Here is a 15719-nt window from a genome sequence, read left to right on the forward strand (position 1 = left end):
CCACATTAAACACAGAACCTAAAGACTGCTTTCAAAAGGTCTTCAACTCCCCAGGAGAAACTGATTTTTCTGGCTAGCAGGAAGCTTCATTGTGCTTCTTACTGTGTTCCCTGTATCTGGATGAAATGTATTTAAAGCCCACACAGGTGGGTGCTAAGTGAAAATCCCACAGTTTGGCCTTTGGAATATAGTCTGATTCATCTGGGATATGTGACTATATTTGTTTTCAAAAAGCTGTATTTTAGCAAAACATCATGGATTCCATGGGGTGAAATGGAGAACAGTCCTTGGAAACTCTGCCAGTACCTTCAGGCCAGGATTAAGGCATGCATCTTTAATAGCAAAATTAATTAACTGTTAGAACAATTTACATATGGATGCAGTGGTTTTTGTTCATTTTTTTTTAAAGTATAGCTGTCTTCTTCTTCCAGTCTAGCCATTATGGGCTTTAAAATGAAGTTGCTGGATGCAGTTGTGTGATCTGCATTGTGTTAGAAAGTTGGCTGGGTAGCTGTAACTCTGTCTGGCTTTGTGACCTCTGGGCTGGGGAAAGAGCTGTCATTTGCACAGAGCAAGGTGGTGTCTGTTTTGAGGTGCTGTGAAATTGGCTTTATCTGTGTCTGTAGTGCAGTGATGTTTGCAAACCCAGAAAGATAGGAATAACAAAAAATAGCCTTTCTCTTTATGTTATAATTATAATACTATTGATCTGTACCAGGGTCAGGAATTACCATGCTATTTGCTTCTTCTGTAAATATCTACCCAGAAAAACCCCTCCTGATCCCTTGCAAAATGATGAAGAAAAACCAACCCTGATGTCTGTTAATGAGGGATTCTCTTCATGTCTACCTCAGTAATTTTTATGTGCCTATCCCTAAATTTTCAGGAAGCCTGGAGAGCAGAAACATCCACAGGACTCCTCATCCTTGCAGTGCATGCATCTGGCAGTGGTGGCATGTGGGGACCGGCTGGAGGAGACCCTGGTCATGCTGAAATCAGCAGTTCTCTTCAGCAACAGGAGGCTCTGCTTCCACATCTTTGCTGAGGATTCCCTTAAGCCTGAATTTGAGACAAAGGTGGGTTTCTTTGTCAATTGGTAAATAAATAACTAATTCTAGTTATAAATAAATAAATAATAGTTATAAGTTTTAAATCTCTGATAAAACTTGCATTAATATCAACAAATAGCAGCCGAGCGCGTTGCTTACTGTACACACTTATAAATTCCTTATGCATGCATTTTTTTACAAAAGCTCTATAACGTGTAGTGTCTGATTTCCTCCCACCATGTCTTTCAGTTAAAGGAGTGGCCTTCCTCATATACTAAGAAGTTTGAGTCCAACATTTACCCAATAACCTTCTCAGTAGGAAATGCTCAGGAATGGAAAAAGTTATTCAAACCATGTGCTGCCCAGCGCCTGTTTCTTCCGGTAAGGCACCTGGATTTCTGAGTAGGTTGTTTCAGGAAAAGGAAAGCTTTACTGGTGTAATATTGAAACCATTTTAAGGCTGAAACATCTGCTTAAAGATAATTTTAGTCTGTGCTTTAAGACACTGTAAAAAAAAACCAATAATAACCCACAGAAATTCAGCCTGGCTTTTTCCTGGCTAACAAAGGATGTGTGTTTCTGATTTGTCTCTGGTTCCATGAGCCTCTCGGGCTCTCCAGACTCTCCAGACTCCAGAGAGAATGTGAGAGCTTTCTCAGGGCAGATCTTTCAGGGTAGATGCTGCATGCCTTTTGTAAATAACATTCTTTACAACATGCCTGCTTTACCCACCATCGTCCTTTCCATATGTTAGCCCTTAAACTGATGCTCTCAGCATTCCCTTTTCTTTGAGTTTTACTTCTTTTTTCCAAGACTTCTCAGAATTGCCCTTAAGGTAATAATTCCAGTGTGTTTAAAGTTGGATTTAATGCAAGAGCTTGGTCTATCCTGGACTCTTCAAGTTCACTGAAAAGTTATATTATACTCAGTGTCGTAAACTTGGAGAGAAGGGAAGTGTTGATACCAATTTTGCATATCAGAAGTTGAAGGAACGTTTGCATAAAGCAATTTCTGTGGAACTGAGAACATCTATCAAAAATATCTCGTGGGTTGCTGTTGATTGGGGTGACTCCAGTGAAGTGACAAGCTGTTCTCATGATCCAGATTTCTTCATCGCTGTCTTAGGAGAAGTGGAGGGGGGACAAAGAAATCTTTCCCCTCTCAGATGGAAGCAATCAGAGACAGCTGCATGTCCAGATATGTAGCCTGTGAATACATATGTGAGAAAATATGTGCTGTCAGCAGTTCTGCTGATCTGCCTTTTAGGGGTGGACTATCAACAGCACAAAGACCAGATGGGCTGGAAGTAACTCCAACTGCAGCAGGGGTCCTCTCTCCCCTGAGTAAATATTTGTATCACCTGGAAGATAATCCCTAAGCTGAGCTTGTTCCATACAGAGTGTCAGGATGTCCTGGGTAAACAGAAATCTCTGTTCTTCTGGGATACTTTCTGTCATTTTGGGAGACTAATCATAGGAATTATTTAACTTTTATTTCCCTTCACTGTTCTGATGACAGAAAGGGGGTATGCATTCATGCTGACTCCTTCAGGCTGGTCAGTGCTTTTGCCGATTCCTTTTTGTCACTCACACGTTGCTGAAGTTCTCCAGTAACTTCTTTCAAGGAATATTAGACTGTTGTTTGTTGTGTTAGCAGAATGAGGGGGCAGCTGTAGATGTTTGTTTCTCTAGGGGCAGTTGCAAAATGCTGTGTGTGGTCAGGCTGAGGTTTATGGCTTTGTGTAGGAGGGGCTATCCAAGAGGAGTTGCAGCTGACAGAGTTGATGTGGGTATAACAAACAAGCTGTTATCATAGCTGAGTGGCAAATGTCCTTGAGGACCCTCAAGGTTTGGTGCTCGAGTTCACAGGCTGGCACAACGTAGGCTGTTTCTGGGTAATTCCAGCCATTATTTTGTTTTTTTTTGGTGCTTGATAACTGGGTTCTGATATCCCACTTGAACTGTCAGCACACAGTGGGAGCAGAGGGTTCCAAGTGTTCACACTGTTTAGAGAACTAATTCGACTTTTATTTTTAATAAATACCATCAGAATATCAGCTTGGTTTTTTTTCATCCCTCTCTGTACTGAGCACTTTTCCCTGCAGCAGCATGAAATGTGCCTGGATTTAGGGAGGACCCCAGGAGAGCAGTAGTTATCAGCTGCTTAGCTCTCAGTTGTGCAAGTTGTCTTGCTCCTGATAGTGCTAAGCCCCAGTGGAATGCGAGTCTTTGATTCACAAGTGCCTTTCCTGCCAAAGAAATCTCCTCTACAGCACCAGCAGGCGTGTGAAAGTGGACAGGAGGGTCTGAGGAATGTGTTCAGGGAAAATTGGGTAAGAACCTTTCAGTGGTTTTACCCAGTATGAAAGTAGAGCTGTGGGATGTGACCCTGCAATTCACAGTACTGAACTGTTCTGTCCTGGGCAACAAGTTGAAGTGCACATTCCCAACTTGCTGACTCTACCTTGAATGCCAAAATATAAAGGAAGACTCTACAGCATCCTGCATTTTTCAGAGGCATTCTGAGACCTCTGATTTGCTACTTAGATGCAGGGAACATAGATGGAGCCCTCTGTGTGATCTCACAAGTCAATCTCCTGCTGCACTCTGCTGCAACAAAACCATCCAGGGCATTTGTAGAGGGAAGATGTAGATCTTTTTGTAAGCACAGAGTGAAACTTTAACATTAAACTAGGAGGGCAGTGCTCTCAGCAGGCACTGGGAACTGGTTTGTGAGTGTTAAGACAGCAGGTGAGGAACATCCTCTCCTCCCAGGGATGTTGGTCCCTCAGGGCTGGCTGCAGCTGTCTCTGTGCTGCTCTTCTGGAGCTACCAAAACAATCAGCTAAAGTATCCTGGAATGCCTAAGGGATTTTTGGATGATTTTTGGATGAACATTTAGAGCCCTTCTCAAAACACTTAATCTACTTAAGAGCTTTTAAGATAGATTAGCAATATCCCTGTGTTACAGCTTTCCTCTTGAGGGATGCTCAAGTATCCAGCCCAGGGGGAATAGATGCCAGGGCCTTAGCTAGACAAAAGTCTCTGCTGTAACTTGAGTTAATCTCTTACTACAAAGAGGTTTAGAAACTCAACTTTGTGGCACTGTTACTCTAGCATTAAGCTTAGCGATTTGTCCCTAATTTTGGATAAATCTGTGCTAAGCTGCCACATGAGCGCTCACAAACCCTTAGGTAGCCCAGCTTCACAGTACACCAGTGTGTGTTTACTCAGGAGTGTGTTATTCTTTGCCAACCTTGCTAACACAGGGAGAATCTATGGAGACAGAAGTTGTGAAATCAAATTACAGATAATTGAGTATTTAAGTGAAGTGCCAGGCTAAATATAGCCTGAACATGCAGAACTTTTTGACAGATTTACTAAGAATACTCTATATTGCTGCAAAAAAAAAAAAAAAAAATCACATTTTTAAACTGTAAGTGCCTGCAGAGCAAGGGGAAGACAAGCAGAGCAAGCCATGTTTCTGGCCATTTCTTTCCAAAATCCTAGGCTGTCAGGTGTTTCTGCATGGTTTGTGTGAGCTCAGACCTCCAGACACAGCCTGGCAAAGCTCCTGCTCTAGGTCACTGTGTGTCACTGCTAACCTGCACTGCAAGTTCCTGCTCTGTGAGGAGCTCCTACAGCTGCAGTTGGTGAAATTAAATCCCCCCCTTCCCAAGGCACAGCCAGGAGAGATGTGAGCAATTCAAACTGACATCTGCAGCTTTTAAAGGAGTCTTAACACCCAACATGTGAAAGTGGGAAGGGCTTAAAGGAGGTAGCACAGTTCTTTTTTTAGCCACTCAGGTGTCATTGCAGGACAACACCTTGGACAAAGGAGAGAAGGAAGAATCTTTTAACCAGCAGAAAGGAGAGCATGTGACTCCTGAGAGGTGAAATACAAGGTGCTGGTAGGCACTGCACAAAGAACTGAAATACCTGCTTGAAACTAGGAAAATTATAATAGTCCGTAGACTTCCACAGATTTAAATTTATTTGTGTATTGAAAGCTGCTGAAAGAATATTTTTCTTCTGGAAGAAGGAGTGGCCAGGCTTGGGAGGGATGAGGAAGGTCTGTAGGTACCTATTAAACTTCCCCCTCAACTAGAGTAAGTTTTTCCTGCTGAAAATGCTTCAATTTGCCTTTTTACCAGGGCCCCCTTAGACAAACCTTACATGGTCTACAGTGTGCTACAGGCAAAGTCTGCTCTGCTTGCATTCCAGTGTTACCTCCTGTCTCAGACTAAATTTGGGGGTCATTTTACTTTTTTTAGTTTATTTTGATTTGATGTGACTTCACATAGCGGGTCCCTGTGAATCAGGGATCCTAGGTAATAATAATATTATAGTAATAATACTATAGGCAAAATAATTAATACACAATACCCAGGATATCCTTAAACTGAAAACCTTTCTTCCTTTCAGACTGTCTTTCTTCTATTGATTTATTCTTACAGTAGCTGTCTTTTTTATTGGTTTGGTTTTTAATACTGGGCTTGAGGATGCTTAACATCTGCAAATATTTACTCTGAGCTCTTAGTGTATTACTGAACAATTTTTGTCACTTACTGATACCTCCACGTGCTGGCTTCTGGGGTTTTTGTGGGGAAATGCTGTATTGCTATAATCTTCCATCCAACAGGGAGATCTGGACTGTGTTGAATGTGTTTACTTAGAGTTTGTTGTAAGCCTAACTTCTGTTTAAAATGCAGAGACAGTTCCTTCTCCTGCTTGCCCTGTTCTGTAGGAAGAACATGTATTTATCCTGTCAGAAATACAGGTCAGGGATTTGTTAAACTTGACTAAATGTCAGTCTGAATCCCAATGTGTTGAGTCAGGTGAAAAATCTCATTTAAGTCTTTACTCACGGATTTGGCATCTTAGTGGATTCCTGTTGAGCATGCTTAGAGGTGGTATTTTTCACCCATCAATCCTAATGTTGTTCACTCTTATTTCACAGGTAATCCTCAGTCACAATGCATTAGAATTTATGGAAGACTCAATTTCTTTGGTGGAATTTCTTTTAACCTGTATAAATAGGAGAGTTTGTCATTAATGTCATTGCAGTTGGATGAGAGAGGGATTGTTGTGTTCCACATGGTGAAAATCCAAAACCTTTTGGGTTTGCTTTTCAAAGAAAGATAGAGGAGTAAATAGGGGTTTTGGCTAGACCAAAGTAAGAAAACTTCAGTACTTCAAGAACTTCTGGACAGTTTCAGCAAATAGTGAAGAAGAGCAACAAAAATGCAGTTGGAACTGGTGGTCAGCTGTAGGTAATGATCTCTATTACTTTACAAAGACTTGAAGCAGCAGGTAATTTGTCCCACCGTGGATATTAATGAAGGAGTTTGTAAGGATTTGGGCAGCCACAAGGGGGAACATGGTCAGCAGGAACTGCTGAAATATCCTGGCTCTAATCTGCATTTTACACCCTTCTGACCTGACCAACTTTACTGTGGTTATTCCTCATACAGAATCTGGTAACAGAGCTCTGAACACAACCTGGTATGTTTTAATGTGACATTTCTGTTTAAAAACCAAATTTTGTTCTTCAGGGGGATGTACATATGTTGGTGATCTTAATTAATGTGAAACAGTTGTATATATTAATTATATATGAAGGTAAGTCTAAATATTCTGGTCTCCTGGCTTACCCTTTCTGCCAGTGGACATCTTGAAATTAGCTCTGTAAATATATTTTATTTACATGTAATTTCTGAACAGGTGCTAAGTAGTCCTTGCAGGTATTTTTGGGAACTCAGTGAATTGCTGCTTCATAAGAAGGGTGATCCAACCTCAGTGCTCTGGTAGCTGCTTTATTATGCAGTTCAAAAAAAAAAACAAAACCCACAGCAAACAACAAGCCAGTAATCTGGTAATGGTTGTTCCTCTGTGTAATTACACATACCTGATAAATCAATAACCTCTTCCAAATGATCAGTTTAAAGTAAAAGTCCCTTTTGCCAATAATCTTTGTGTTTATCGTCTCTCTGACTTGTTTCTCATGCTGCTGCGCAAACAGGTGATTTTAAAGGACGTGGATTCCCTGCTTTACGTGGACACTGATGTGCTGTTCCTGAGGCCCATCGATGACATCTGGCACCTCCTGAGAGAGTTCAACTCCACCCAGCTGGCTGCCATGGCCCCCGAGCACGAGATCCCCAAGATTGGCTGGTACAGCCGCTTCGCCCGGCACCCCTATTACGGCACCACCGGCCTCAACTCCGGGGTGATGCTGATGAATTTGACACGGATCCGCAGCGCTCGCTTCAAGGTGAGAGCAAATGCAGCTGGTGCAGGAACTCGGGATTGGTGTGGTTTTCACAGCTTGGAAAGCTCAGAAGTTCTTCTACTCTTCATGCAGTACGATTGTGGGAAACCCAGCCTTGCTCTGGGGTCCCATGTGGTGGTGAAATTTCTCCTCCAACCCGTGATTCCAAAGAAAAACTGCGCAGGCTCTTGCTGTTCAGTCTCAAGGCAGTTTATTGTTAGTTATCTAAAAGATTGTCTTCTCAGGCTGTGGCTGCTTGGTCAGCAGAGCAGGCAGAGGCACACACACACCCTGACATCCTCTCTGTCTGCTGTCTTCTTCTTCTCTCCCCTCGCCTAGGGCTGCTGCTATCTTTTATATGATATATTACGTATTACATGTTTACAGTTTTTCCCCAATACCTACTACCTATATTACAAAGTGCTTTTCTACTCTAAACCAATCTGTGAGTGCCAACATCACCAAGAACATGGAAGCAAGGAAGAAGAAGGAGGAAGAACAGGATCAGCCCACTTTCCTCCATCTTAGAACTTCTGACCTCCATGTACAAAGTAAAAACCCCCCTGTACAAGTGTTAAAACCCCCCTGTACAATACTAAAAAAATTTCCCCTCTGTTTTGTAACTACTTTTACTATACTATCTAACCCTTTGTGACTGCTTGTTCCACCTCCAAAGTTGGTAACTCATTACATGGCTCAAACTCAAAATCCCAGCTGTTTCCAGCTGCCTGCCAGGATCTAAAATGCTTCTGACCAAGGCCTGGAACCTCTAAAAATGTCTGAGAGACATTTTGAGTTCCAACATACGATTGCATGAAGTTCGTAATACAAAGAATCAGAGAAATACGGAATATGTATAACTGGATACTAAAAGCTGTTGTGAATGTGATTATTAAAATAAATGAAGCTTCCTCAGGGTTGGAACAGTGAGAACTTGCAGCTGAAGGAGTCTGGTAGCAGTGTTAAAAATGGCTTCCTCAACTTACATTTCCCTAAAAAGATACATGAAAGAGCAAACTCGGGGATCTTCGGTGCAGTTGCTGTATTGTTTTTAAAATTGGAAAATTTGATGTGAACACCCTGAGAAATTGGTGATTTTTGCACCTTTTGTGAGTAGACTTTTGCATCCTGCTGCAGATAAATGACTCTGTGAGCTGGTGTAAGTGAGAAGGGAATGTTTTCACAACCGATCCGTGTTGTTGTGCACATATTCTGTAGTCACTAAAACTTTGCATACCCCAAGGGGATCCTCAGGCACTGCCAGGGGTTTCCTACATTATTACAGGAACAGCTGGAGGAAAAAAACCCCAAACATTGCTCTTACTACCATAATTCCCAGGGGGGATGATCTTTAGTCTGTAATTGGCCTTGCTTTTCTACCTTGATTTTCACCTTGTCCCTGCATTTTCCACTTTTTCACTTTTTTCCCCTCCTGTTACTTGGAATAGGAAGATTGTGAATAGCAGGAGCTGACATCAGAGCTGGGCCCAGGAGACCTTGTTTTCCTGTTTAGATAAACACAGTGAGCTCTGCTGTTACAGCCCTGTCCAGGTCCCACATTTCCTGGCAGTTTTTCAGTTTTCACCTGGGTATCCAACATGGCTTAGCAGAACTTATAGATTTGTGTGTGCCCACTCTGGGTCAGATACCACAGCACTGATCATTATATTAATCCCTTGTTTCTGTTTTCCTGCCCTGCAGAACAGCTTAATACCAGGTGGCTTGACGTGGGAGGAAATGTTATATCCATTGTACCAAAAGTACAAAAATTACATCACATGGGGAGACCAGGATTTGCTAAATATAATTTTTTACTTTAACCCAGGTAAGGAGTGATTCTTGGAGTCTTCATTATCTGCGTTGGGAAAATATCTTGAACTTGATATTTTTAACTGCTATTTGTTATTTATAATATGCATAAATACTCTGGTATGGAGTTATTGTGTAACTGCATCCTCAAAGGGTTTACAGCCTGTGAAAATATTTCTGATATTGCTGCAGGTAATGAGGCTTGGACTTGGTTCCATTGAATATATAAATCTGTTTTCTGGAGATTTGAGAAAATAGTGAGGTGTAAAAGAAATGATGAAGTGAAGAGACAAAGTTTATGTCATGGGTGTCACTGGACCAGGGTGTAGCTGCAAAAATGTTTTTGTTTCAGATATTTATCTGCATGTAAAAGTGTGAAAATTTCTGCAAAGCTCAGCCCCATTTTTCTGAAGTTTAGCTGACTTGTGATACTTTTGCAAATCAGTAACAAAGCTAATATAGACAGAAAGTGGACACAGCCATTGGAATATCTAAAGCAGCTTCCAGCCTCTGAGCTGAGTGACCCGGTCTCAGCAGGTACCAGATGATGTCACGGGTGTCCTGCTGGTGAGAAATGCAGGGATTTAAACACTGGAGAATAGCACACACTTCCCAGAGAAGCTGAAGACCTAATTTCATGCTTCTACATGGATGCTGAGTATCCATCCCTACTGCTTCTCTTGGTTTCCTATGTGACCTTGTCATCTTAACTTATCCTAAGAATAAACCAAGTTTGAAATTCTCTTTATTTATTCTGCCCTCTTTTCTTTTTTTCTGAGGAGTCACAGGGTAGGTAATTGGATATACCCAAATCCAGGCAAACTGCTGGAGCAAGGAGAAGCAAAGCAAAAAGCAAACATCTGTTTACTGCAGACAGATGTCAAACATCAGCATCCACGGTACACCATAGATTACCCCAGTCTAGGGAAAAATAGAGTGGAAATTAATTTCCCAAAAGAAACAAATGTTATGAGAGTATGGTCTCCTGGAGAAAGAAAAATATGGAGCCAGATTAGTTGTGAAGTCAGACACAAGCTGTTCACTGAAGTGTGCAGGAAAAAAACAAAGGCTGCAAAAATACTTCAATATTGTGATGAGTGTTCTCTATCAAAGCTACATGAGGAGACTCTTCTGCACAAAAGTCTGCCTTTTCCTCAGAACTGCTAAAGAATGTTTTATGAATTGCATAAAATCAGACAGCTCAATAAAAGAAAATGAAAGAACTGTGTACCATTAGCACAGAAAACTGGATTTTCTGGGGTCTTAAGCTCTGGGTTGTTGAGACTGGCTGGGGAGGGAATTGGCCAAGACTGCTGCAGGTGCCTTTTTATAGGTGTGAGTTAAAACCACAGAGAACTCTGTTCCCTGGGCCTGAGGAGCTGCTCCCTTTGCCCATCTCCAAAGACTGCTCTCCCTTTCTGGAGAACTCTGCTGGAGAGGCCTTAAGGGAAGAAAAGTTGAGAAAGTTTTTCCTCTGCTTTTCAAGAATTGCACGAGACCAGCTGCAGGCTCCCCAGGAAGCTGGGAAAGGCTAAGGGAAGAATTCAATCTTCAGTGCTTCTGCCATGCCCTGCTGGCACCAGCCATGATTCATTGTTCCCCAGGGCCAAGGCAGAAAGGTTACAGGGACTGGAGTGATTTATGACAAGCAGATTGCAAGCGCTGTGTGCATGGGGTTTAAAAAAAATCACCAGGAGAAATGGAGTTATGAGCCCTTTTGAGAAATTAGGCTCATCTAAATAACCTAGACCTGTGAAATTAATGGCTGGTGATTCTTTGTAGGGCTGTGGATAAAATACACCACCCCTTATGCTCTGCTGTGTGACAAATTGTCATGGCCTCTGTGACAGCTTCAGCAGCAAAGACTGGATATACTTTGCAAGTTTTCCCTTGCTGGCTTCAGGAGGAGTTTGGGTTTTTCATAACTCCAGTGCTGTGTTTGCTTCCCCAGTCGCTCCTGTCACTCCAGAAAGTCCTTCTATGTTAGAGGGACTGGACAGTGCCATCTGCTGTGTGCTCTCTGCTTTTTATTCTTCCACTTCAGCTTTCCGAAGGGCTCCCCTGGGTTGTGTTGGGTCCCAGATTTTGTGTTGTCCTGTGTTATGCTATGACACGAAATAACTCACACACGGATGGCAAAAGAGGGAAGAAAATAACTAAAAGAGAGATTTTTATTTTTTGACTCTGCAATATATAGAATTCCAAAAGTGACAGTGGATTGGAGGATGGAATTGCCACCTCTCCAACCACACTGGTCAAACCACACTGGTCCATCAATTCTCTCCTCCCGCAAAGAAGAATGCAAACCAATCATTATTTACATAAACATGCGTGAAAACCCTAGTAAAATATGTAAACATCAGAAAGCATAAAAAACTTTTAGAAAAACTTTAAAACTTTCAAAAAACCCAAAACAACAGTCGTGTCTGTTCAGGACCAGCAGCTGGGGAGTGCAGTCACTCATGAGGGAAGGAGATGTCTCTGTTGGGGATACTTGCAAAAGATGTGACTAAACATTCCCCAGTCATGGGTCCCAGGCTGGTTTAATTTGTTGTAACTCTTGCCTGACGTGTCTCTTCTCCTTCCCTGTGCCCTGCTGGCGTGGGCAGAGTGTCTGTACGTGTTCCCCTGCCAGTGGAACTACCGGCCCGACCACTGCATGTACGGCAGCAACTGCAGGGGGGCGGAGGACGAGGGGGTCTCCATCCTGCACGGCAACAGAGGCGTCTACCACGACGACAAGCAGCCCACCTTCAAGGCCCTCTACGAGGTGATCCGGGATGTAAGTGCTGCCTCCACACAGCCCCTGCTTGTGCCTGGGGTGGGTTCACTAAGATTGCTCTGCCAGCCATCAGGCTGGGCAGTTGTGTTTGGGTAAAACCCGCCAGACACAAATGAACGTGGTTGCTTTGGCTTTGAGGTGGTTTAAACATTTCTCCTTTGTGTTGTAGTAATCAAAAAGGCTGATAAATGGCTTTTCTGGAATACTGAAGGTAGAAAAAAGATGCTGGAGTGGAGTTTCTCATGCTAGGGCTGCAACTGTGTCCATAAATTCCCAGAGAAAGCTTATCCTCCCTGAGCACCTCAAGCCTCCAGGCACACAGAGGGCAGAAGCTTGTCCGTAGGCACAGGTTGGGATGCTGTGTGTGTACAGCTCTGCTTGCCAAAACTCCTGTTTCCTTACAATATCCTTACATTAATAAAATTCCTGTCAATGCACACTGTCAGGCAGGCAGGGTGTGAAGTGGTGGGGTTGGTGACACTCAGCAGGTGAGGGACAAGATATTCCCTACCAATGGAAGGTTTTTTCTTACAGAAACTTATGAAATGCCCTTTCGCAACTAGTGAGAACTAAAAATTCTTTTTTGTTTCTTTTCCCTAGTTTCCATTTGAAGACAATCTCTTCCAGTCCTTGTACTACCCTCTGCAGTCGAGGTTTCTGGATACAGTGCACACTTTATGTGGGAGAATTCCACAAGTATTTTTGAAGCAAATTGAGAAAACAATGAAGAAGGTGTATGAAAATCGTGTCATTGTGTACTTGGGGGCCAACCACAGATACTAACTGTAGCTCTCTTACACAGAAGTTATAAGTCTTGTACTCCATTTCATGAAGGATATAAATGAAGAATATGAACTCTTTTACTGAAACTTGGAATTAAAATATTTCTTTTTCCAATTTTCTAATAACCCTTCAAATTACAAAAAGCAGGAAATCCTAGAAGCCTACTGAGTTTGTTGCTGAGAATAGCAGCAGAATCCTTTCCTTGTGGAGTACAGTTGTGGCTTGCCTCTCCAGTCCCTTACAGTTCAAGAATGTATTCTCTGGCTTGGTAATGTGAATTGCATTAGGCACAGTCCAAGACTATTGTCAGTGGAGAGTACAAACCCAGGTACTGTTGATCCATCCTCCTCTTGAAGTGCTATTCCCTGCACAGTAAGAGCAGTATTCCACTGCCAGACAGTTTTCCATCCTTGCCTTGGGAGATGGCCAGTGCTGCCCCTGACTCCCCTCTCCTGCATGGAAATGTATTTCTGCCTGGCACTTCCCTTTCTGGGATCACAGAACCACAGAATTCTAGAATGGTTTGGGTTAGAAGGGACCATCATGGATGTCTTGTTCCACACCCTGCTGTGGACAGGGACACCTTCCTCTAGGCCAGGTTACTCCAGCCCTGTCCAAGCTGGCCTTGAACTCTTCCAGGGATGGGAAGTTGAGACCTTTATGCTGGGTTCAAAATGAATAGCCTCAGAGTGGAAGAGGATACTAAATGGCTTTGATGTTTATTTAAAATACTTAATTTAGCTTAAATTTCCAAGGTATGATCATCATCTTGTGATATGCACAAAGAGCTTATTTAAATTGCAGTAGCTGAAAGATGCTTGGGACCATTCCCTGGGGAACTGGAAGTGAGGACACTCCTACAGAGCAGCTATCCAAGAGCAGAGTCACTCCTAAAGAGCAGTGATCCAAGAGCAGACTCCCAGAGGGCATTTTCTAGGTGTAAGCCCTATGGGTGTGTGTAGGAGTGCTCAAGGAAGCAGCAGAGAACATGATGTTACTTTGCAAGTCTGTTGAGCAGAAGACATCAGCTATTACTCGGATCTGCTCATTTTCGTATCTAACAGGCAAAGTAGGAGCAGGGTGAGATAATGGAGCCTTCCCTTAATGAAAGGAAAACTGGCACAGACAGGACACCCTGTACATGTATCATACATTTATTTGTTAGAGAGAAATGCTTGGGGACTGTGGATGAGGGAAAGGATATGTTCCCATAGTTAAAACAGGATTTCTGAGCCATTGCAGTTTTGGGCATTCTCCCCTATTGAGTCAGGACTAATGCAGGGATAAGAAAACACCAGGAGTCTCCCTTTTATCTCACACATTTCGCTTTCCTTGTGTGGCAGTTCCTGAGAGGAGGGGAAACACGACATTGGTGCCATCCCAGGCTGCCAGACAAGAGCCTGTGCACGGGATGGAGTTCCAGCAGGCTTTTCCCAAGCCCTGGAGTGTGAGAGTGTCTGTGACACAGCCTGGCAGAGAGCAGAGGAGCAGTGGGACAGGCTTGGAGTAAGGGACAGCAGAACTGCAGGACCTCACAGTCTAACAGAAACTTTGTTTGCACCTCTGCTGCAAATCATAATCACAGTTTGGTTAAACAACATATTCTGACTCCAGCCCTTATCTCACAGTGTTTGCCACCTGAGTGTAAATTGAGTGAAGGACAGAGGCAGCTTGACTGTTGTGATTGAAAGCCTGGGACCCAGAAAATCACTTAAACTTGAACAGAGATGCCTTCCCAACTTGCCTTAGGATTTTCTATTTCAGCTGAAATAGAAAAATGTGTAAAAATTGCCAACTGAAACTTCACCTGTACATTTCTACCTTCTGAGAGAAGTTTGAAATGTAACCCAAGTGAGTGTTGAAGATTTCAGAACCAGAAGGCAGAGAAAAGGTAAAGCTGCTGATTTAAAAAGTTTAAAATAATGCATGAAGGTAAACCTTTAGGCCTGCAATTCTGAGAGCTTGTATAAAGTATTAGCTTGCTTTTGGTCTTTATTTTCAAATGACAGGGTAATGCTGACACAGGTCTAACGAAGCTGGTGGAGCTGCATGCTGGGCAGGCCAAATTCCTGATTTCTGTGGTGTCTCCAAGGTACAAACAGCTGCAGAGCAAAGTCTTGCTGCCCAGACAGCTGCAGCCCCAGTGCTGAGGCTCTGGAGTTTCAGAGGCTGTGGTTGTGTAAGCTGTGATTCAGCAGAACCCTGCAACTACGGGCACATTCAAATGAAGGAGTGGAATTCATTATAAAACAAAGGCATTGCATATGAACTGATAAGAGATTAAAGCAATGCTTTTCATGTTCACAGGAGGTGCTACATTTTGTTTAGGAAGAACTGAGTTGTGTTTTCAACAGCTATTAAATATATGAAGTACTTGCTTTAACATGAAGACTCTTGTTAATGTAATATCAGCTGGCAGGAAGAATGGGGGAGGAGCCCCCCTGCTGGGCTTTTTCTGAGGGAAAAAAAAACCAATAATTTGAGCTCTCCAAAGTGTTTAAAAACAATTACATAACTTTGTTTTTTGTTGTCGTTCAAATTATTAATTTATATTTCACTACAGCTTCCAAAACCATGTTATATTTTATTTTTAACAGTAGTTGATTGTAATATTCATCTTACTTAGAAACCAATCTTAATTCATTTTGTACTTCATACTTGTGGCTAATTCCTTGTTAATTAGCTTTCATTTATCTTAATAATGGGATGTGTAAATACTTACAAAGACTTTATGTCCTCATTTCCCCTTCCTCTCCTGTGTTTTAGTTATTTCCAATGGTATAATGGATAGAGCTCACCAGCATTTTGCTTACAGGGGAAACTGGAAACTGCTCAGTGTGTGTGTGTGTGCGCACAGCACAAGCATGTCTGTAAAAAATGTCCCTTTTCTCTGTCACTGAATTGCTTGTGGACTTTTCTTTGACAAGTGCACTGATTGTTACAGCTCCCAAGGAGGCTGAGCAGTGCATTTCTGAGTTGAGGATGATCCCTTGGCTTACAGTACAAATAAATGAAATTTTAAGCAA

General features: G+C 42.5%; 1 protein-coding gene across 2 annotated transcripts; it reads left to right on the forward strand.

The window, feature by feature from the left end:
* The first annotated feature begins 889 nt into the window (after window positions 1-889).
* Window positions 890-15719, forward strand: GXYLT2 (glucoside xylosyltransferase 2). Of its 2 annotated transcripts, XM_077786185.1 has the most exons (7): window positions 890-1076; window positions 1299-1430; window positions 7071-7322; window positions 9021-9144; window positions 11738-11910; window positions 12511-12642; window positions 14037-15719. In XM_077786185.1, the coding sequence occupies exons 1-7, from the start codon at window positions 936-938 to the stop codon at window positions 14142-14144; spliced, it is 1062 nt and encodes a 353-aa protein (XP_077642311.1). In that variant the 5' UTR covers window positions 890-935; the 3' UTR covers window positions 14145-15719. The 2 variants fall into 2 exon arrangements, with proteins under 2 accessions (XP_077642311.1, XP_077642312.1); XM_077786186.1 differs by lacking the exon at window positions 14037-15719 and having other exon boundaries at window positions 12511-12852.

Source organism: Lonchura striata, chromosome 12, assembly GCF_046129695.1.
Source record: "Lonchura striata isolate bLonStr1 chromosome 12, bLonStr1.mat, whole genome shotgun sequence".
NCBI classification, from domain to species: domain Eukaryota; kingdom Metazoa; phylum Chordata; class Aves; order Passeriformes; family Estrildidae; genus Lonchura; species Lonchura striata.